This window comes from Cupressus sempervirens, chromosome 7 (assembly GCF_028749045.1).
Source record: "Cupressus sempervirens isolate cs-2001-9-10 chromosome 7, ASM2874904v1, whole genome shotgun sequence".
Classification (NCBI taxonomy): domain Eukaryota; kingdom Viridiplantae; phylum Streptophyta; class Pinopsida; order Cupressales; family Cupressaceae; genus Cupressus; species Cupressus sempervirens.
In genome coordinates, this window is record NC_143124.1 from 120,528,187 (window position 1) to 120,546,102 (window position 17,916).

At 35.1% G+C, this 17,916-nt stretch overlaps 1 protein-coding gene across 1 annotated transcript in view; it reads right to left on the reverse strand.

Moving 5' to 3' along the window:
• Window positions 1–17,642, reverse strand: part of LOC149545800 (flowering time control protein FY-like) — a 96,321-nt gene extending 78,679 nt beyond the window's left edge. Inside the window, exons 1-5 of the mRNA XM_089790846.1 lie at window positions 17,469–17,642; window positions 3,892–3,974; window positions 3,440–3,534; window positions 2,928–2,996; window positions 2,675–2,779 (exon numbers count right to left, since the gene is read on the reverse strand). Coding sequence (XP_089646972.1) covers window positions 2,675–2,779; window positions 2,928–2,996; window positions 3,440–3,534; window positions 3,892–3,974; window positions 17,469–17,509 — 393 coding nt within the window. The 5' untranslated portion in view covers window positions 17,510–17,642. The remainder of the gene's footprint in view (window positions 1–2,674; window positions 2,780–2,927; window positions 2,997–3,439; window positions 3,535–3,891; window positions 3,975–17,468) is intronic.
• Between the last annotated feature and the right edge of the window lie 274 nt (window positions 17,643–17,916).

The following is a 17,916-nucleotide window of genomic DNA, read 5'->3' on the forward strand; positions in this document are numbered from 1 at the left end:
TGGACTGTGGGTCCACCCAGGTTCGCTCTAGGACCCTGCCCAGACCTGCAACGAACTTGGAGGGTCCCACAGCAAAACCAGGAGGACCCATGGTGAATCGAGGACCCACAGCAAAACTGGGAGGACCCAAGATGAACCTAGGAGGATCCGCGGGTTTCTCTTTTTTTTTTGTATATATAATGCATATATATATATACCCATGAACCCAAATGGAAATTTTTTTTTTTTTGTTTGAACCCACAAACCCGAACCCAAATCTACAACTTAGAATTAGATTCTAATCAGATTTATATCTGCTTATCAATTCCAGGTTCCCTTCATTATGCTTTCATGTTGTTGCATTGAAATTGTTTCGAGCATAGTTCAAAATACCACAAATATATCTGTGATAAGTAAATATGCTGAGGTTGTTATTTTTGTTGGTGTTGTATGTTGGCCACCTCCATATCATAGCTCGGGTTGAAAAGTTTTAAATTGTGGGAACAAAAGACAATGGCCTTGTGTGTCAGAATATTGTATTATGCTGGAAAAGGTCATTTTTGGTAGCCAAAAACAATTAATAAATTATCTTATAATGACACTTTATTATATTTTAATGTTGTGTTGAGGAAGTTTCTTGAATGGAGTTCATTTGGGAAACTTGTGCCATTTGGAGATTATAAATATGAGCCCACTAGATGAGAAAAGCATCTGTTTGAATATTATTTGCTTTTATTCTCTTTGTGACATTTCTGAGTTTATGGATTTCCGTGCCCTTGCTGAGGCATAAGGGTTTGAAGTTTTGAATTCTGCATTGCTCCTACAGTTGAGGTATTGTGGATCAATTTCTTAAAGTATTCCATCTTCCAATCTGTTATTACTGTTGCTTGGAAGAAGATTGGCTGGGAGTTCTCGTGTGTATTTCTGAAAATTGAAGTCTGAGAATAAATCTGAGATTGCACTTGCAATTTAATTTGACATTTCTTCTACTGTTTGTCACTGTGTCTAAAGAGATTTAATGCTAAATACTACTGACCGAGTTTGAAGTGAATTGGAACCATACTTATTACCTGCATTCAAGTTGGAGGTCATTGTGCATTTATCAAAACTGCCGTCCATATATAAAGCAGCATTTGCAATTGGGAAAATTGCATTAATTAAAGGGAGTCGACACGACTGCAGTTAGGGCTGACAGTGCATAATTTGAGTTGCATTCCATTATTCCAAGGCTGCCATTAATTCCCAAGGGCCTGCGCTGACTGCTGGAGGGGCTGTGACTTGCTTATACAAGCCTGGGTTACCTGTTTGGAAGGCTGCAAATTATAATTCTGAGCGGGCATTGGTCATCTGGGCATCTATATTCAGATTAGAGCCAATATTGGATTGTATTTGACCTGCATTTAATTACAAGGAGGGCCGCAATTTGAAACTGGACACCATTGTTTTCTAAGTCCAAGGTTACAGGTTCTTTTGCAAAATTGATAAGATCATTTCAGTTCTATTGTATTGTAGTATTAGTTGCTTAAAAATATTTCCAACTCTGAATTTTGTAAGCAATTACGTAAAGGAGGGTTTATATCAGTTGTGTAGTATTTATCAATGTCAAAGTCTGAAAGTTTGATTCATCTGGTGAATTATGAGTAATCTAGTAAATTTCTTAGTGCTGCGATAAACATTAAAACATTATACTGTGATAACTGAATTTCTTGCCAACTGTTTGACCAAATGCAAACTCCTGATTAGTTAAGGAAATTGATGTGTTAAAACTAAATGTTTGAACTATAACCGGCTAGGAACTATTACAAAATGGTGTGTGTGTGTGTGTGTGTGTGTGTGTGTGTATAAATATAATTTTGTGGTACAAGTATATAGTATATTTCACTTAGATTGAGATTTTTATAAAAATTTAAATATTTCTTTGCAAAATCTGAATCCGATTTCACCACCAATAGAATCTGCGCTTAATTAAGATTTCGATGTTTTCAAGGTTTCACTTGCCTAATTTTTTCTTCCTATCAAAACCAGAAACCACGGCATTTTTCCTTTCATTCTTTATTTTTCCCGTTGAAACCCTAACGGTTGTGTTACAACTTAGCAATTAACTTTTACCGCCAATGTCATGGTAATCGTGATATCATGATTTATTGACCAGAAAAAAGAAGCCATTTTTTGAAAAACCCGTGCCCGATTTTATGTGCAATTATATCGTTTACAGTCATGGCTTGCAACTTTCGCGATGTATCTGCAAATTGTTTTTCAAATATCAGTTTAAACCATTCACAAGTTTCACTCAAAGAAGCAAATAACACTCAAACATGTCTTCAAGTGTTTGTTGGCTACAATATTTTGAGGATGATTAGAAACCTGATTCTACCATACCTCTCTTGTAGAGGACCTGTTCTAGGGAATTCTTGGATGATCAAACAACTGCAAGAGTCTTACAGCATACAATTTGGTCGGCAGCAATAAGTTGTCTTTCAATAAAAAGATGAGAAATTGCTTTTTAGGATGATACATATAAATTCACTGCAGAGAATTTACAAATTTTAAAACAAGAGTGGGGTGTAGTCGAAGTGATTTTTTTCCTTGCATAAAGAAAGATTCCCTTGGCAACCAGAATGCTCTATTTCTGTAAATCTTATTTTCAGGAGTACTATAAGATGCATTCATTCAAATAAAATAAAATAGAACTTACCACAACTCGATTAATAGAGCATCGATTTTTGTTTGTGGATGCATGCACAAATTTTGTTGCAAAGCTTGTAGCGGGATTGTCTGGGTACGCAGCAGCAGGTAACATCTGCAAAAACAAATCTCTCCAAAACAAACGGATATCAGAAAGCAACAGATACTCCAACAAAAACGGATTTCAGAAAAATGATTACAGTTTATATGAATGAAAATTCAAGCAACTAAAACGCTGCATTTACTAGAAATAATTGACTCACATCTACAGCTGCAACAGGTGTGGGTTGCAAAACAGCGCCATCTCCAGCATCATGTTGCGACACGCGAACCTGCAATGTCCTATTCAATTATAGTAAAGGCTTCTTCACTAGAGAAATCTAGCGAAGAACAATGACTCTTTGCAACTAAGAAGGAAAGTTGTAAGATAATTACTTAATAACTACTTGGGATAAACAACCCACTTGAAATGATAAATAGAAATAAGATATCAATGTTGTATTTCTATTGTCAATTTATGTCTGCTCCTTATTGAAATTTGCAGATTGAGATAGAAAACCAAAGGTTCTTGATGATCACAGAAAATGAACCTTAACCTAACTAGGGCCAAATGTTTATAAATATCCTTTCATCATTCAAACAAAGCTGAGGAATAAATATAGTCTTAAATTAAAATATATAAAAATTAAACTTGTTCGATAGAGTTTAAAAAAACACATTTTCTAAAGTCAGCTCCAGAATTTTCAAAACAAGACTATATATAATTGCTGCAAACCTCCATATACCGTACAACTGTGCTAGTATAATCAACAGTCCGACGATGTACAACTTTTCTGACTCTTCTAGCAGCAAGCCCATCTCCATGTGCTGCTAAATAAGTACAATAATTGCTTTCTTACAATAAGAAGGCATGAATTCTCAAAGAGCTTATATTACAACTTTATAAAATATTTGAAAACCCAGAAGAAAACTTCTATAACTATTTGTTATAAACATACAAATATTTTCAAATGTAAGCTCAATAGTTCAAATAGTAACAAAGAGAGCTGATAGCCTAAAAGTTCAATAATATGGTATCTAAATACCTTACCTATTAAAAAAGCTTATAAATCAAATTCAATATCTAAAATTCAGTATCCTGTACATCCGGGAATAAACCATTTAACAGATTATATTTGGAATCTGACATATAGTCAGATTCCAAAACAGTTCCATGTCTATACTTACAGCTATACTCTCCAGTCAAAGTGCTTGATGCCATCGAGGACTGCCACACTGGAAGTTCCCTGAGATATTCACCACTCCTGCTGCTATTTTCATGCATATTGCAATAAAAAATAAGTAACTTAAAAGATTTTTGGGATATGCTACAATTATCACTCTACCCTAAGGTACCTGACATAAATTTTCATAAACAAATAACAAATTAAAAACAAACTGCAGCTTTTGAACAAACTAAAAGGTCATTAACCATGAAGCTCACTAAAAGAAGAGATGTATACTGAATACTGCTATATGATATATCAACTAGAAAACCATAGTGTCTGCTAGCACTTAGGAAAAACAAGCTGCAGGTAATCCCAGAAATGCAAACTGGCCTTTGCATGTTTTTCAGGTAATGCTTGTTTGAGTTATCATTCATTCATTCCAGTAGTATAAGGCCATAAACAGATACAGATAAGATTGAGTTTGGAAATCCAAAAACCTGCTTCCTGGTTTTGCAATCTAAAAAGGTTATGATAGTGAAGCATAAAAAAAGAATAAATACAAAAAGGTACAATTTTTTTGAGGCAAAAATCACCAAACCCAAGATCACAAATTTCGTGGAAAAGTGGTAAAAAAATCCTAAACAGGAACACCTGACATAAAATCCCACAAGAACAAACACATTCACAAATTACAAATCCTAGAAACCTTTTTTGAGGATAAATTTGAGAAATCAAACAGATAGCTAGCACAAAATCTGAGATATGGATCAGCATACAAACATTGTTTTTAAGGAAAAACGGTAAAATCGAACAGAATTAAAGGAAAATTATAAAAACCCACCTGATACTTTGTTTTAGGGATAAAAAATTATGAAACCCACTAGATAATTTTTGAGGAGAAATTAGTAAAATCTTCGCATAATTTTTTAAGGGAAATTACAAACCCATCAGATATTGTTTTGGAGATATTATAAAAACCAGAAATGCATGATTTTTCTTAGAAATGACACAAGTTGTAGGCACCATTAAATATTGATTAGCATACTATAACAACCACTTTTTCTGGGTCTTAACTAACAACTAGCATATCAAAGAAATGCATTCACTACTTCATATTCATGGGAAGGCAGTTATAACAGTTATGTTCATGTGAAAAAGATTAACAGTAATTACCAATTTAAATGCGTATCACAACTAATTATTGAAAACACCATAAATGAATTTAACAAGGAATTTAAAATCTGCATACCGTAGATTTCAAAACCGAAATCCATCTAGGGCTGCTTCTATGAAACCCAAGTTAGTCCATAGATAACGTTTAAGGAACAAATAGCTATACCACCTTATCGTAATGACAAATACCATCAAATACCACTATATCATCCCTTTTATTTCTATTGCTAACTATGGCAATAACATACAGTTAGAACATACACTCATATTCATTATTCACATAAATCGAAGACAGAAATAGCAATCCATCAGATAAACCTATCTCTTGCATATAGATATATTTCATGTTCAGTTGGAAGATCAACCAATCTAACTAGTTACCAATTACATCGACGAGAAAAGTTGCTTTCATTAAAGGAAATAACTAATTCAATGATATAAATCAATACATCATATCTTCTACTTGTAAAAACATCATAGAAGTAAAATACCCGTTACTAACAAATGTTTGAATGCATAACTCATCTTTGTCTGGTGCATGTCTTGGCATCTTGTGGAGAAGGGAAACATTGTGATATTGCTATAAGGATTCAACTGTATGATTTTGAGTCAAACTCATTGACCCATATTTCATGAGTAGTGCTTCAATATGAATCCATCTCTCATGAGAATAAATGGACCACTTGGCACTCATTGGATCTAGGTGATGCTCACAAGGGCGAAGCACCGGGACTTCCTAGGAGATCACCCATCCCAGTACTACTCCAGCCTGAGCACCCTTAACTACAGAGTTTCCTCTGTGGTTAAACCCAAAGCTTGCAACCCCATTTGCATAACCTTCACCAAGTGTTGTGCCCTATGAACCATTCATTAGAATGCCCCTTAAGCTCATCAATTGATAACTAGGAGATAATTTCCACAGCAAGTCAAATTGTGATATTGCTATCAGGATTTAACTGTGTGATTTTGAGTCAAACTCATTGACCCATATTTCATGTTGCCCCACCACCTGATTTTGCTTAGGATTCATCCAACCTTCTATTGATGATGATAATCTTCTTGCGCCTCATGCTTCAAATGTTAGCATTTCTACTCTTCAGCGTAAATGGTAGGCTAAGACAATTGGCGATCTTCATGACGATGAGCTCATTGAGGGTATAACTAACTACTCATAAAAAGACCAAAAATTATGACTTGGTAAATTTTGCTCACATGGCCAACATTCACAATCTACATGAAACTCAAACATACATAAAGGCAAAAGGATACCTAAGTGGGAAGAAGCTATGCAGATTGAGCATCATAGCCTATTGAACAATGAAGTGATTTGTAAGATCCTCCTTCAAGAAAAAAATCCATTGGTTGCAAATGGGTCTACAAAGTCAAACAGAAAGTTAATGGTACTTAAGACCAATACAAGGCTCTTCTTGTTGCCAAAGGCTTGAATATGAAGAGAACCTTGCTCCCACTGCAATGATGAGCACCATCTTAGTCCTTGTCATGATAGCTCAATGTGATTGGAAGGTCCATCAAATGGGCATCAAGAGTGTGTTTGTGAATGGTAAGTTATAGGAATAAGTTATATTTAGTAATATATGTTGATGATTTGATTATCATCGGTAGTTCTAAATTGTTGATTCAAGGAATCAAATGGAATCTCTATCAATATTTTGAAATGACCGACCTTGGACTCTTCAATTACTACCTAGGTGTCGAGGTTTGGCAACAGTCACAATGGCATCTTCATCTCTCAATAAAAGTATGCACAAGCTTTGTTGGACAAATTAAAAATGTGGAATTGTAAACCTCCATGTACATCTATGGGATTTGGTCTCAAGTTATCTGCCAAATATGGTTCTCATGTTGAGACTAAAGCTTCATTTGGACAACTAGTGGACGATTTAATATCTCACTACCACTAGACTGATCTCAGCTTTGTGATGAGTTACATGTCTCACTTCATGAAAGCTCCCACTTCAAATCAGTGGGCTGCAGCAAAGCACATCCAGCACTATGTCAAGGGCACTCCTAGTTTTGGTATTCTTTATGGAGAAACCAAGATGTCGAACTTATCGCTTACACAGGCTTGGGGAAGGCTATATTCATGACAAAAAACCTACTTCCATGTATGTCTTCAGTGTGGGTAGAGGTGTTATTACTCGGACCAGCAAGAAGCAACCGGTTGTATCTCTTTCCTCAACAGAAGCTAAAAATAGGGGAATAATCAAAGCAGGTTGTGGGGCAATTTGGCTTCGTCAAATGCTTTCCAAGATCGAAATGCTTCAGGCATGCCCTTCACCCCTCTTTTGTGACAATCAAGGGGTCCTCAACCTTGCAAAAAATTCAATCGTCTTTGAGCGCACTAAACATATTGACAGTCATTGTCATTTTATCCATCAACTAGTTGAAGATGGATCTATAAATTTGTATTTTGTTCCTACAACCAACTAGACTACTGATATTCTCACCAAGTCCCTACTTCCAGAGAGGTTTGTCAAATTCAAGAAGCAGCTTGGTGATGTTGATAAGTTGACCATTAAGATAGGGTATTACTACAAATTCTCCTAAGTTATAAGATTTCTATTTAAATGGTTATTTCTAGATATTGCAAATATCTTGCATAATAGATTATTTGTACTATTTGTATGTTTCTTTTTAGAAGCATTTATCTTGTAAACTCTACAAAAACAATTTGTTCTTTGCTAATCAATTATCCAATATTATACCAAATCACTTGTCTAATAGAATTAAGGAGTTGTATCACAAAGTTGTAAGACTTTTCAACATGCGGGCATGGACAAAAACAACATTGAAGAAGGTCACATTACTCAAAAAACTCACCATGAGCCCTAAATGACACAAAGAAAGGTGAGCAGTAACCATTACGAAAACGGCAAAAAAAGTGGACAAGGTCAAGCAAAGAAAAATACTAAAGTCGGGGCCAAAAAATATGCATGAACGGTCACACAGTCATTTATCACCAAAACAATGGCAAACACAAAACCATCAAACACAGGAGTTGAACAAAATCGTGAAACCAAGAAGTGAAAAAGCAACATGAACACAATCACAAAACCACAAAGTGAAAAAACAACACGAACAAAAACCCTTTGTTTTCCAACATAAATGTCTGCAAAAATGCAGAAGACATCTGATCCAGAAACATTCGAAGCTTTCAATAACTTCTTTTAAATTTTGAAAAACATAAAAACTTCCAAAATCTTGAGCCCTCCCACAAGGGAATGAAACCTAGACTACCTCCCACTCTAATACCACAAAACTCTAAAACACTGAATGAGTTTGTATTTCCAATAAACCAAATAACTAGTGTTTACAAATGCTTTTAAGCAAAAGCAAAGTAGTCTAAATATAGACAGCGTCTAAAACTAGAACTGATTAAGATAATTTAGAAATAAAGCCTAAATGACCATTAAACTAAGATTGTAAATAACGGACTTAAAATAGCAAGAATCTAAGGTACTAAAAAGACTCTGATAAATATTAGAGTTTGGTATTTCTAATATTTAGAGATTAATGAATGAATGAACCTAAGTCACTGAATTCGGCGAATATCAACCATGACGTTCGGATTTGCCGAATTTCAAATTTACAAAAAAAACTGATAAAATTCGCCATATGTTCGTATGCTAAAAATTGGATAGTCGATTTGGCCATATCTTTATAATAGTTGTGTTGTTTTCACTACTCTTAGTGTTGTGTCTCTCTAATAATTTCTTTATAATAACCGTGGGTAGTTATGTCCAGGCAAGTGCAGACTGAAAAATACACTTTGTCTTGATGAAGATGGCTGCAGTCTCCATTTGCAAATCCTTTTGTGTTGCACCGTGTCGTGACCTGACTTCTCGTGCCCAACCAATGATGGCTGTTGTTTTGTTTTTATTTTGGCTTTGTAGGCTTTTTCTAATATTCGATATAGTTTAGAACGTTATGAATATTTTTTATAGAATTTATAAAACATAGATCATATTCTATTAAAATTAATATGTTAAATTTTTAATAATAAAAATTTTATATGTTATATTTAAGTAGTATATATTGTTAGATAAAAATAGTCACACTATATCGTATTGTAATTTTATTAATTAAATCTTATAAATATATATTAAATGTTTAATATTAGATGTTTATATAATTATTTGCAGATTATATTTTAATTTTTAATAATAGATGTTTATAAAATCTCATTTATAAATTTCATTTATAATATATTATTTATATTTTAAAATATCAAAAAGATAGGCGAATTTAATCCAATTTTTTTATTAAAAAACTGCCCTAGCCGAACTTCATCCGAATTATATGGTGGTTGTACTCGAGGTCGAATTCGAACCTTGTGACTTAGGAATGAACACTTCTATAGCTTGCTTAAGTAATCAGGGTTTACATTTCCCAAGTCTAATGTTTCCTAGCGCACCCGATTTGTTATTTGACTTCTTTGTGATGTTTGGCTTTATTAATATTTGCCCACAATATTAAAGTGAGTCAACTCCATAAAAAGCCTCATATTAACCAAATAAATTGACAAGAAACATTTTTGTGCCTTTTTATTATAACGAGATACAAAGATTTCTTCCTTTCGTTAAATTGAATGTTAGTTACATGTGTCCCTCTTCCTAAGGCTAAATATTTTCCCCAATTCAATAGTGTTCTGAAAGACCTTATGGTGCTGCAAGTTGTTTTGCTTAAGTAAATTTACTATGGTTCTACAGCCAAAAGTCTTTATATTATTGCAGCCATCTTTCTATTTCCAAACAACCTTGTAACTTCATTCAGTATCAACTTGCGAGAACCACAAGGCTCTTAGCACTCACGACCTTGGAAGGTTGGAATTAAAGCATTTTGCAGGCACAAGGCTTGGGCAGAGGGGAGCTGAGGTGCACAGCAACAATCCTGGGCGGAGCTTCTTTTGATTCCTGTGTGACATGAAAACTTAATTTACAAGAGAAGATTTTCCCATGGGTAAACTGAGTAACTGTTCAAGACTATTGATGAATGCAACTTCCAATGCTAGCATTCAATTTGTCATTGTGTTAATTGAAATAAAGGTGAAAGAGTTTATAATAGCTGTCTTATTTGTCATGTTCTCAAATTTTCTTCTCCTGATATAGTTTTCTACTAAGTAGCCGAATCCGCCTTCTATTAGAATATTTCTAATAATGCTTTATCTATCATATGTAGATAGTTTCTATTTTCTGATAGTTTCTAATTTCTGTATATCCGTTTTGTATACATGAGCTTGTAAGCTCGTTGTAATTATTCATTGTTTATTCAATACACAAAATAATCTTTTGATTATTTTATGGTATCAAAGCTAATACATAAATTTTTCAAAAAAAATTATAATTTCTTTGTGAAATTATTTGTTTAAATATTTTCAAAATTATTTCAGTCGAATTTCTCTAAAACCCACCAAGGGTTTTCTACCTAGAGAATTTCCCGAACTAGGGTTGACGCAAATCGAGTATTGGAAAACTCGCAAGATCTACAAATTGACTCAAAATTGTGATTTTTTTGGGTCTATTTTCGGCTGCCAAATCACGATTTCTAGGCATGATTTCTTCTTCCATACCTATGGGTTTTTTTTGTGTATGGTCGACCTACGTCTGCCATTCAATGGCGTCATCCAAATCTTGAAAATTCGTAGCAAACACTGCGTTTTTTACTACAACTTCGCGATTTATTGGAGGTCTGATGTTCGCCGATTTATGGTCTTTTTTTCTGCCCATTCGTGTGACCTCCAAGTGTCGTTGTTTTGAGTTTCTCTACATTTTTTCCTCCTCCATCCTATCATGACTTCCTTCCAGCATTGGTCGACTATAAAACCACCAATTTTTTTGCTAAATCGACCTTCAAAGCCAACAACTAGGGTTTTGCCTAAAACCCTACTTTTTGGGTCTGGATAATTTTTTTGTTTGCAGATTTATGGTGGGTTTTTCAAGAACTCATCTGGGTCTTTGTTACAATTTTCTGGGTACCTTGTTTTCCGTGCCTCAATTTTCAAGCCGACCAATTTGCATTGTGACTGTAGATTCCTTCTGAGTTTTTCATCTACTCTTCTAGGTACTTGTCATTTTATTTTCTGGGTTAGCTTAAACATTGCCTCGAACTTCGTGCAAATGGCATCTTTGACCAACTTGAGGCTGGAAAACAGTCAACGGTTTAATGGCAGCAATTACAACCACTGGAAGTAGTGCATGTTAACCATCTTTGAGTATCGTTGTTTGGATGCACTTGTTCTAAGCACAGAAACTTGTCCTACCCCCACTAGCACGCCTGATGGGACCTCCGTTACAACAGATCAGGATAAGTTTGATGATCGGAATCACAAAGCTATTGTGCTTCTCAAGCTCTCTGTCACAAATTATTAGCTACCTCATACTCCCTCTGGCAAGTAGGCTACAGACATTTGGAAATATTTAAAGGAGCTGCATGAAACATCCAACAAGAGTCGAGCATTCTTTCTAGAGAATTAGTTGTTTTCCATTATGATGGATGAACATGTCCTTACAAGAACATCTCACATAGATTAAGGGCATTCGTGATCAGCTTGAAGCCATCGATCGGACAATGGAGGAAGATATGGTAGTTATTACCCTGAAAAGCTTGCTGAAAAGCTTGCCAACATCTTATGAGCATTTCATATGAACTCTCAACATTACTTCAACTAATGTTGATCTGAAATTCCCAGAGTTGTGCACCAAACTCCTATAACAAGATCACTAGAAACAGCAGTTTGGCAGCCGTGCTTCCTCACCCTCGTTAGAACAAGCCTATGCAGCTAAGTTTCAGCCATCTCAGTCATCTCCATAGGGTAGTTCCCATCAATCCTCAAGCAATTTTCAGTTGAAGAGTGTTCAGTGTCATTACTGCCATAAGTACGGCCACATGAAGAAAGATTGTCGTTAGCGACTCGCTTCCGAACAAAAGAAACTAGGAGGTTCCAATCAGCATGCCAATGTTGTTGAACATTCTGAGACAAAGGAGTCTGTGTTCTGCACTTTTATGGCTAAAAGCCCTTCTGTCTAGCCCGATCCTTTACTTGGTATATTGACTCTAGTGCTTCACGTCATTTCTCTCATCGGCGTGACTGGTTTACAGATATCTATCCATACAGCGATTCAGTTGTGTTTGGCGAAGGAGAGGAATTCAAAAGTATTGGCAGAGGAAATGTTCAGATACAGTCTGGTGGGTGTCAACTAATCTTTCTCAATGTCTGCTACGTTCCTGGTATGGCACTCAATGTTTTTTTTGTGAGTCAAATCATGAGAAATTCTCCTCAGTTGGATGTGGTGTTCAGTGCCCACAAATGCTCCATTATTGATCGCAAGACTCGTCTTACTGTTGCTACTAGTCTAGAGGATCATGGCCTGTATTGGCTTACTGACACTGGCAATTCTCTTGAAATAGGTATTGCAGCTCATGATTTATCTCTCAGTACTTTGTGGCATCAAAGATATGGACATCTCAACATCCAATATCTCTCTCAACTATCCCAGGAGGACCTTGTTTCTGGACTACCTCTGATTCAGTCGCAACGTCTTGGAGTATGTGATGCCTGTCAAGCTGGCAAACAACATCGGAGTCCCTTCAAAGATGGAGATTCTTGGCGTGCATCTCAGGTACTTCAATTACTTCATGTTGATATTTATGGTCCTATGAATACATTTTCAGTTACTGGTTGCAAATTTTTTTTGCTTATTGTTGATGATTTGATAATCACTGGAAATTTAGCACATTTAATCGTGGAAATCAAACAGGATTTGTGCAACACTTTTGATATGATTGATTTGGGACTCTTGCACTATTGTCTCAGAATTGAGGTTTGGCAAACTGAACACAGTATCTTTCTTTCTCAGTCTAAATATGCTAAAGTCATCTGAACAAGTTCAGAATGCAAGATTGCAAACCTGCTCTCACTCCTATGAAACCCGGGCTCAAATTATCCGCTCATTCTAATTCACCTATTGTAGATGAATCCTTGTTTAGACAACTAGTAGGTAGTCTCATTTTTCTTACTGCCACCAGACCCGACATTAGTTTTGCTATAAGCTATGTCTTTCGTTTCATGACAGTACCCAACACTAATCACTGGAAAACTGCAAAGCATGTCCTATGCTATGTGAGTGTTACTCTCCATTATGGTCTTCTATACACTCAAAAGTCTGATTCTACACTATGTGGCTACACAAATTCAGATTGGGCCAGCTCTATTGATGATCGTAAGTCTATCGCCAGATATGTGTTTAATTTAGGATCTCTTGCTGTAACATGGACTAGTAAGAAGCAACAAGCGGTGGCCCTATCTTTGACTAAAGCAGAGTATCGGGGAGCAGTTAAGGCAACTTGTGAGGCGATTTGGCTTCGACAAATGCTTGCAGATATGCATGTTCCTCAATCAGGACTGACTCCTATATTTTGTGATAATCAGGGAGTGCTCAAACTAGTAAAGAATCCGATCTTCCATGAACGAAACAAGCATGTCAAAACACATTGTCATTACATTCGTCAGCTGGTTGAAGACAAATCTATTCAATTGCTGTATGTTTCCACCTTAGAGCAATCTACTGATATCTTCACCAAGTCTCTTGGTTCTGATAAATTTGTAAAATTCAAGGAGGCTATTGGTGTTATTGATAGATTAAGCATTATGGGAGGGTATTAGAATATTTCTAATAATGCTCTATCTATCGTATGTAGATAGTTTCTATTTTCTGATAGTTTCTAATTTCTATATATTCGTTTTGTATATATGAGCTTGTAAGCTCATTGTAATTATTCATTGTTTATTCAATATACAAAACAATCTTTCGATTATTTTACCTTCTAAGCCCGTCGACTCTGGAAATGAAACGATTCAAAGTTAGAATCTGGTTAGAATCCCTATGGGCACGAACAGGGTACGTTAAATTGACAGGTGAATCATTTCAAGTTGTTTGGAGTCATTTTTGGTTGTATCTTGAGCTGGTGTGGCGATTCATGGGCGACTCCAAGCAAATTCAAGTCACGGGTTTGACTTTTCAAATGAAGAAAACCTAATTTTTGTTTCACGCAGCTGCTTTTCCTCCTTTTACGCGTCTATTTTTTTTCCATTTTCTTCTTCCCGCGGCTACTTTTTCTTCTTCACACTCGCATTTGCATTGACGGCTACAGAGGTTTTCATGGTGATTCGCAGAGGCTTTCACGGCTGAGGCGATTTGCAGAGGTCAAGCGACGATTTGCAAAAGACACCAAATTTGCAGCAAAGGTGGCAACGACTAGGAGGTATTTCGCCCTAGTTTTGTAAATTTTTATGCCCAGTTCGTCCATTTCAATAGTTTTGTTAAAATCAAAACTATATATATTTAAAATTTAAATTATCATATGCATTAAGTTATAATATTTATTATTAATATAGTATTTGCAATTTTGATAAATATTTATAGTATATTATATAGTAAATACTAAACATTATATAAATGAAACTAGTTTATATTATTATATTCTTATATATAAATTTTAAATTTTATAAATTATAATATTAATATTAATTTTAAAATAAAAAATGGTATACTTAGAAGTTAGAGCTAATTATTGTGTCTAGTGGAGAGTTAAAAAATAATATCTTATTGAATGTCAACACTTTAAAGTTTATTAAGTAAAATTATTTAAATTTAATTGAATTTATTTGTTTTACATTTTTTTTTTAAATCTCATATTCATTTCTGTCTAAATTGCAGGGTGTTATTTGTATAGCAACTATTTAAATCTACTATGGCAGGCACTACTACATTCAATGTCGATCGAGCTTCACCACTATGGAGGCATGTGCAAATATTAGAGCATGTCTCAGGTGGAGGGACATGTATTTGGATATGTCCTAAATGTGATGTGAAGTATACAAGTTCCTACAGCAGAGTCAAAGTGCATTTGGGTGAAATTCCTGGAAAGGGAATCAAGTTTTGTCTAGGAAAAGATAAAGTGCATATACCAACTTCTAAAGTAGCAACATATATTAAGGAACAAGAGGAAGCAAATGAAAGGGTTGGAAGTAAGATGGGGCATCCATTGCTTAAAGGAAGGAGCTCACAGAAGTCCATGCTTCGTCATCTCATAGTCCTACACCTATTGTTGCACCTAATATTGTGGTAGAAAGCCATCCATTTATGAGGAGAAATTAAAATGAGGCTGGTAATGCGAAGAGAGCAAGAGGACCATTAGAGATGGCATTAAATAATGATGCTAGAGATATTGCCAATGAAGCCATTGCTAGGTGCCTCTATGCAAACAATTTATCATTCAATGTTGTTAGATCACCCTATTGGCAAGAAATGGTAAGAAAAATAAATGAAGCTCCAAATGGGTACACAGGCCTAGGCTATGAGAAGGTTTGTACCACTTTATTAACAAAGGAGGTCAAACATACTGAAACTTCATTAGCTCCTATTAAGGCCTCATGGAAAGAAAAAGGTGTGTCCATTATTTCTAACGGGTGGAAAAATGCAAACAATAGATCCTTAATTAATATGATTGCAATGTACCCTAAAGGGGCAATATTTCTAAAAGCTATTGATTGTGAGGGCCAAGTGAAGGATGCACAATTTATTGCTAACATTCTCATATAATGCATTAATGAAGTAGGTCCTCAAAATGTTGTCCAAGTTGTAACGGACAATACAAATAACTGTAAAGCAGCTGGTATGTTAGTAAAGACACGATTTCCACATATATTTTGGACACCTTGTTTCGTGCATTCACTCAACCTCATGCTACAGAAGTTGGGTACAAAAATAACTTGGATTAAACAAGTGTATGACGAAGCTCAAGATATACAAATGTTCATAACAAATCACCACTTCTCAAAAGCTATTTTTAGATCATTCTCGCGGTTGGAGCTATTGAAGGTAATTCAAAATTCAAATACTTCATCTCTATGTTTTACTTCAGTGATTTATTTTACTAAAATTATATACATGCACATTCTTTATTTTTAATTACTTGTTTTTTATTTTCGAATAGGTTGCTGAGACTAGATTTGCGTCGAATACTATTGTCTTGAGATGGCTGGTGAATGTTTGAGAGGCACTTTCTGCTATGGTGATCAGCCAACAATGGACCATATGGAGACAGTCCAACACTAATCATCCAACATAACTTCTTAGCTTCATAGAGCCCATCCTAGGCATGATACGCTTTATCTTGGGACAGGTTTATGATGGAATAGACTCAATGATTGAGAGTATGAGATTTGTCATAAATGCCAAAGAGCAAGACCCTGAAGAAACCTTCTTTAAAGAGGTGCAATCAATATGTTTTGAGCGATGGAACAAAATGACCACCCCACTCCATCTTCTTGCCTTCACATTGAGTCCCAAATATTATAGTGAAAAGATTTTTGCTTTGCCAACAAGGGTGCCACCATATTGTGATGCAAAAGTAGGTGAAGGATTCAGGAAAGCCATTGCTAGACTCTTCCCTATTATTGAAATGGAAGATTCAATTACATGTGAATTTGTTGATTTTGTATCATTCATTGGTCATAGTCCTGTTGCTATTCACGACAAGTATAGGAAGGATGCTCACTCTTGGTGGTACCTCAATAGCCACAAATCGCCAAACCTCCAAATTCTAGCAATCAAAGTTTTATCACAAGTAGGCATATGAATTTGTTGTCATTTTGATATTAACAAACTCATTTGATTTTTCTTCACTTAGATTTTAGATACTCCAATGAGATCTTCCTTTGCTTCATTAGGTTGCTAGTTCATCTTCAGCCGAACGAAATTGAATACATACTCCTTCATCCATTCAGTGAAACGCAATCAATTGACATCAAGCAAAGCTGAGGATTTGGTCTATGTGCATTCAAACTTGCGCCTTCTTACTCACAAAAATGATGAGTACAAGGAAGGGGCAGCAAAGTTGTGGGATGTAGAACCAGAGCGTGCAGACTTGGATTTTTCTATTGCTGCACAAACAGTATCAATTGAGGATTTAAGTAGTAAGCATACTTTTAGTGCAATTATCAGTGAGATTCAATTATCTGATGCCAATGTTGATGACAATCTTGATAGTGATGATGACCCATATGGAGCGATTTCTAGTATTATTTCTATTGCAAACAAGAACTACATTTCATGACACTAGCTTGATCTTTTTTGATATCCAAAACTGAATTTCAAATTAAATACTTATGTTTCAAAATCTGAAATTTATAATGGTTTTGTTTAGTTGCTAGCATGTGTGTTGGTATTTGAATTCTACATTTAATTTGTGTTGTTAGTAATATTATTTGATATTGTTTTTGATATTGGTGTGTTGGTATTTGAATTCTATATTTAAAACAATTCAAGAGTATCATGTAAATACAGAGTCGCCATGCAAATTTCAGGTGTGTTAGCATTCAGAAGCATTTTGAATCCGTACCTCCAGATCTTCGAAAGTCCAACGATTGAACAGCTTAACATCGGGTTGTGGTAAGGTCGCCGCCATAGCTGTTGCTCTGCCTCTGTCCTCCTCTGCTCGTCTCTCTCCAAGGGAATAATGCAACCGAGAAATGTTACCAAGAAAAACCCTAGCCCTAAACCTACAATAAGACTTAGATTAATTATAAAAAATTGCAAGGATTTACATAGTGTCGAGTTCAAATTTCTTTAATATAATTTTTAAAAACATGATTTTTATTTCTATCATGTTTGTCAAAAACAAAATATGACTTATATTAACTAGAAGTTGTATGTCTATGATTTTTAAATTAAAGATTGGATTTAAAAGTTGTCAATCAATCAAAAAAATTGCATTTAAAAGTTGTCAATTAATCAATTCTTGAAAAGTTATAAAGTATTGACTAATAGTTTATTAGGGTTATAGAGAG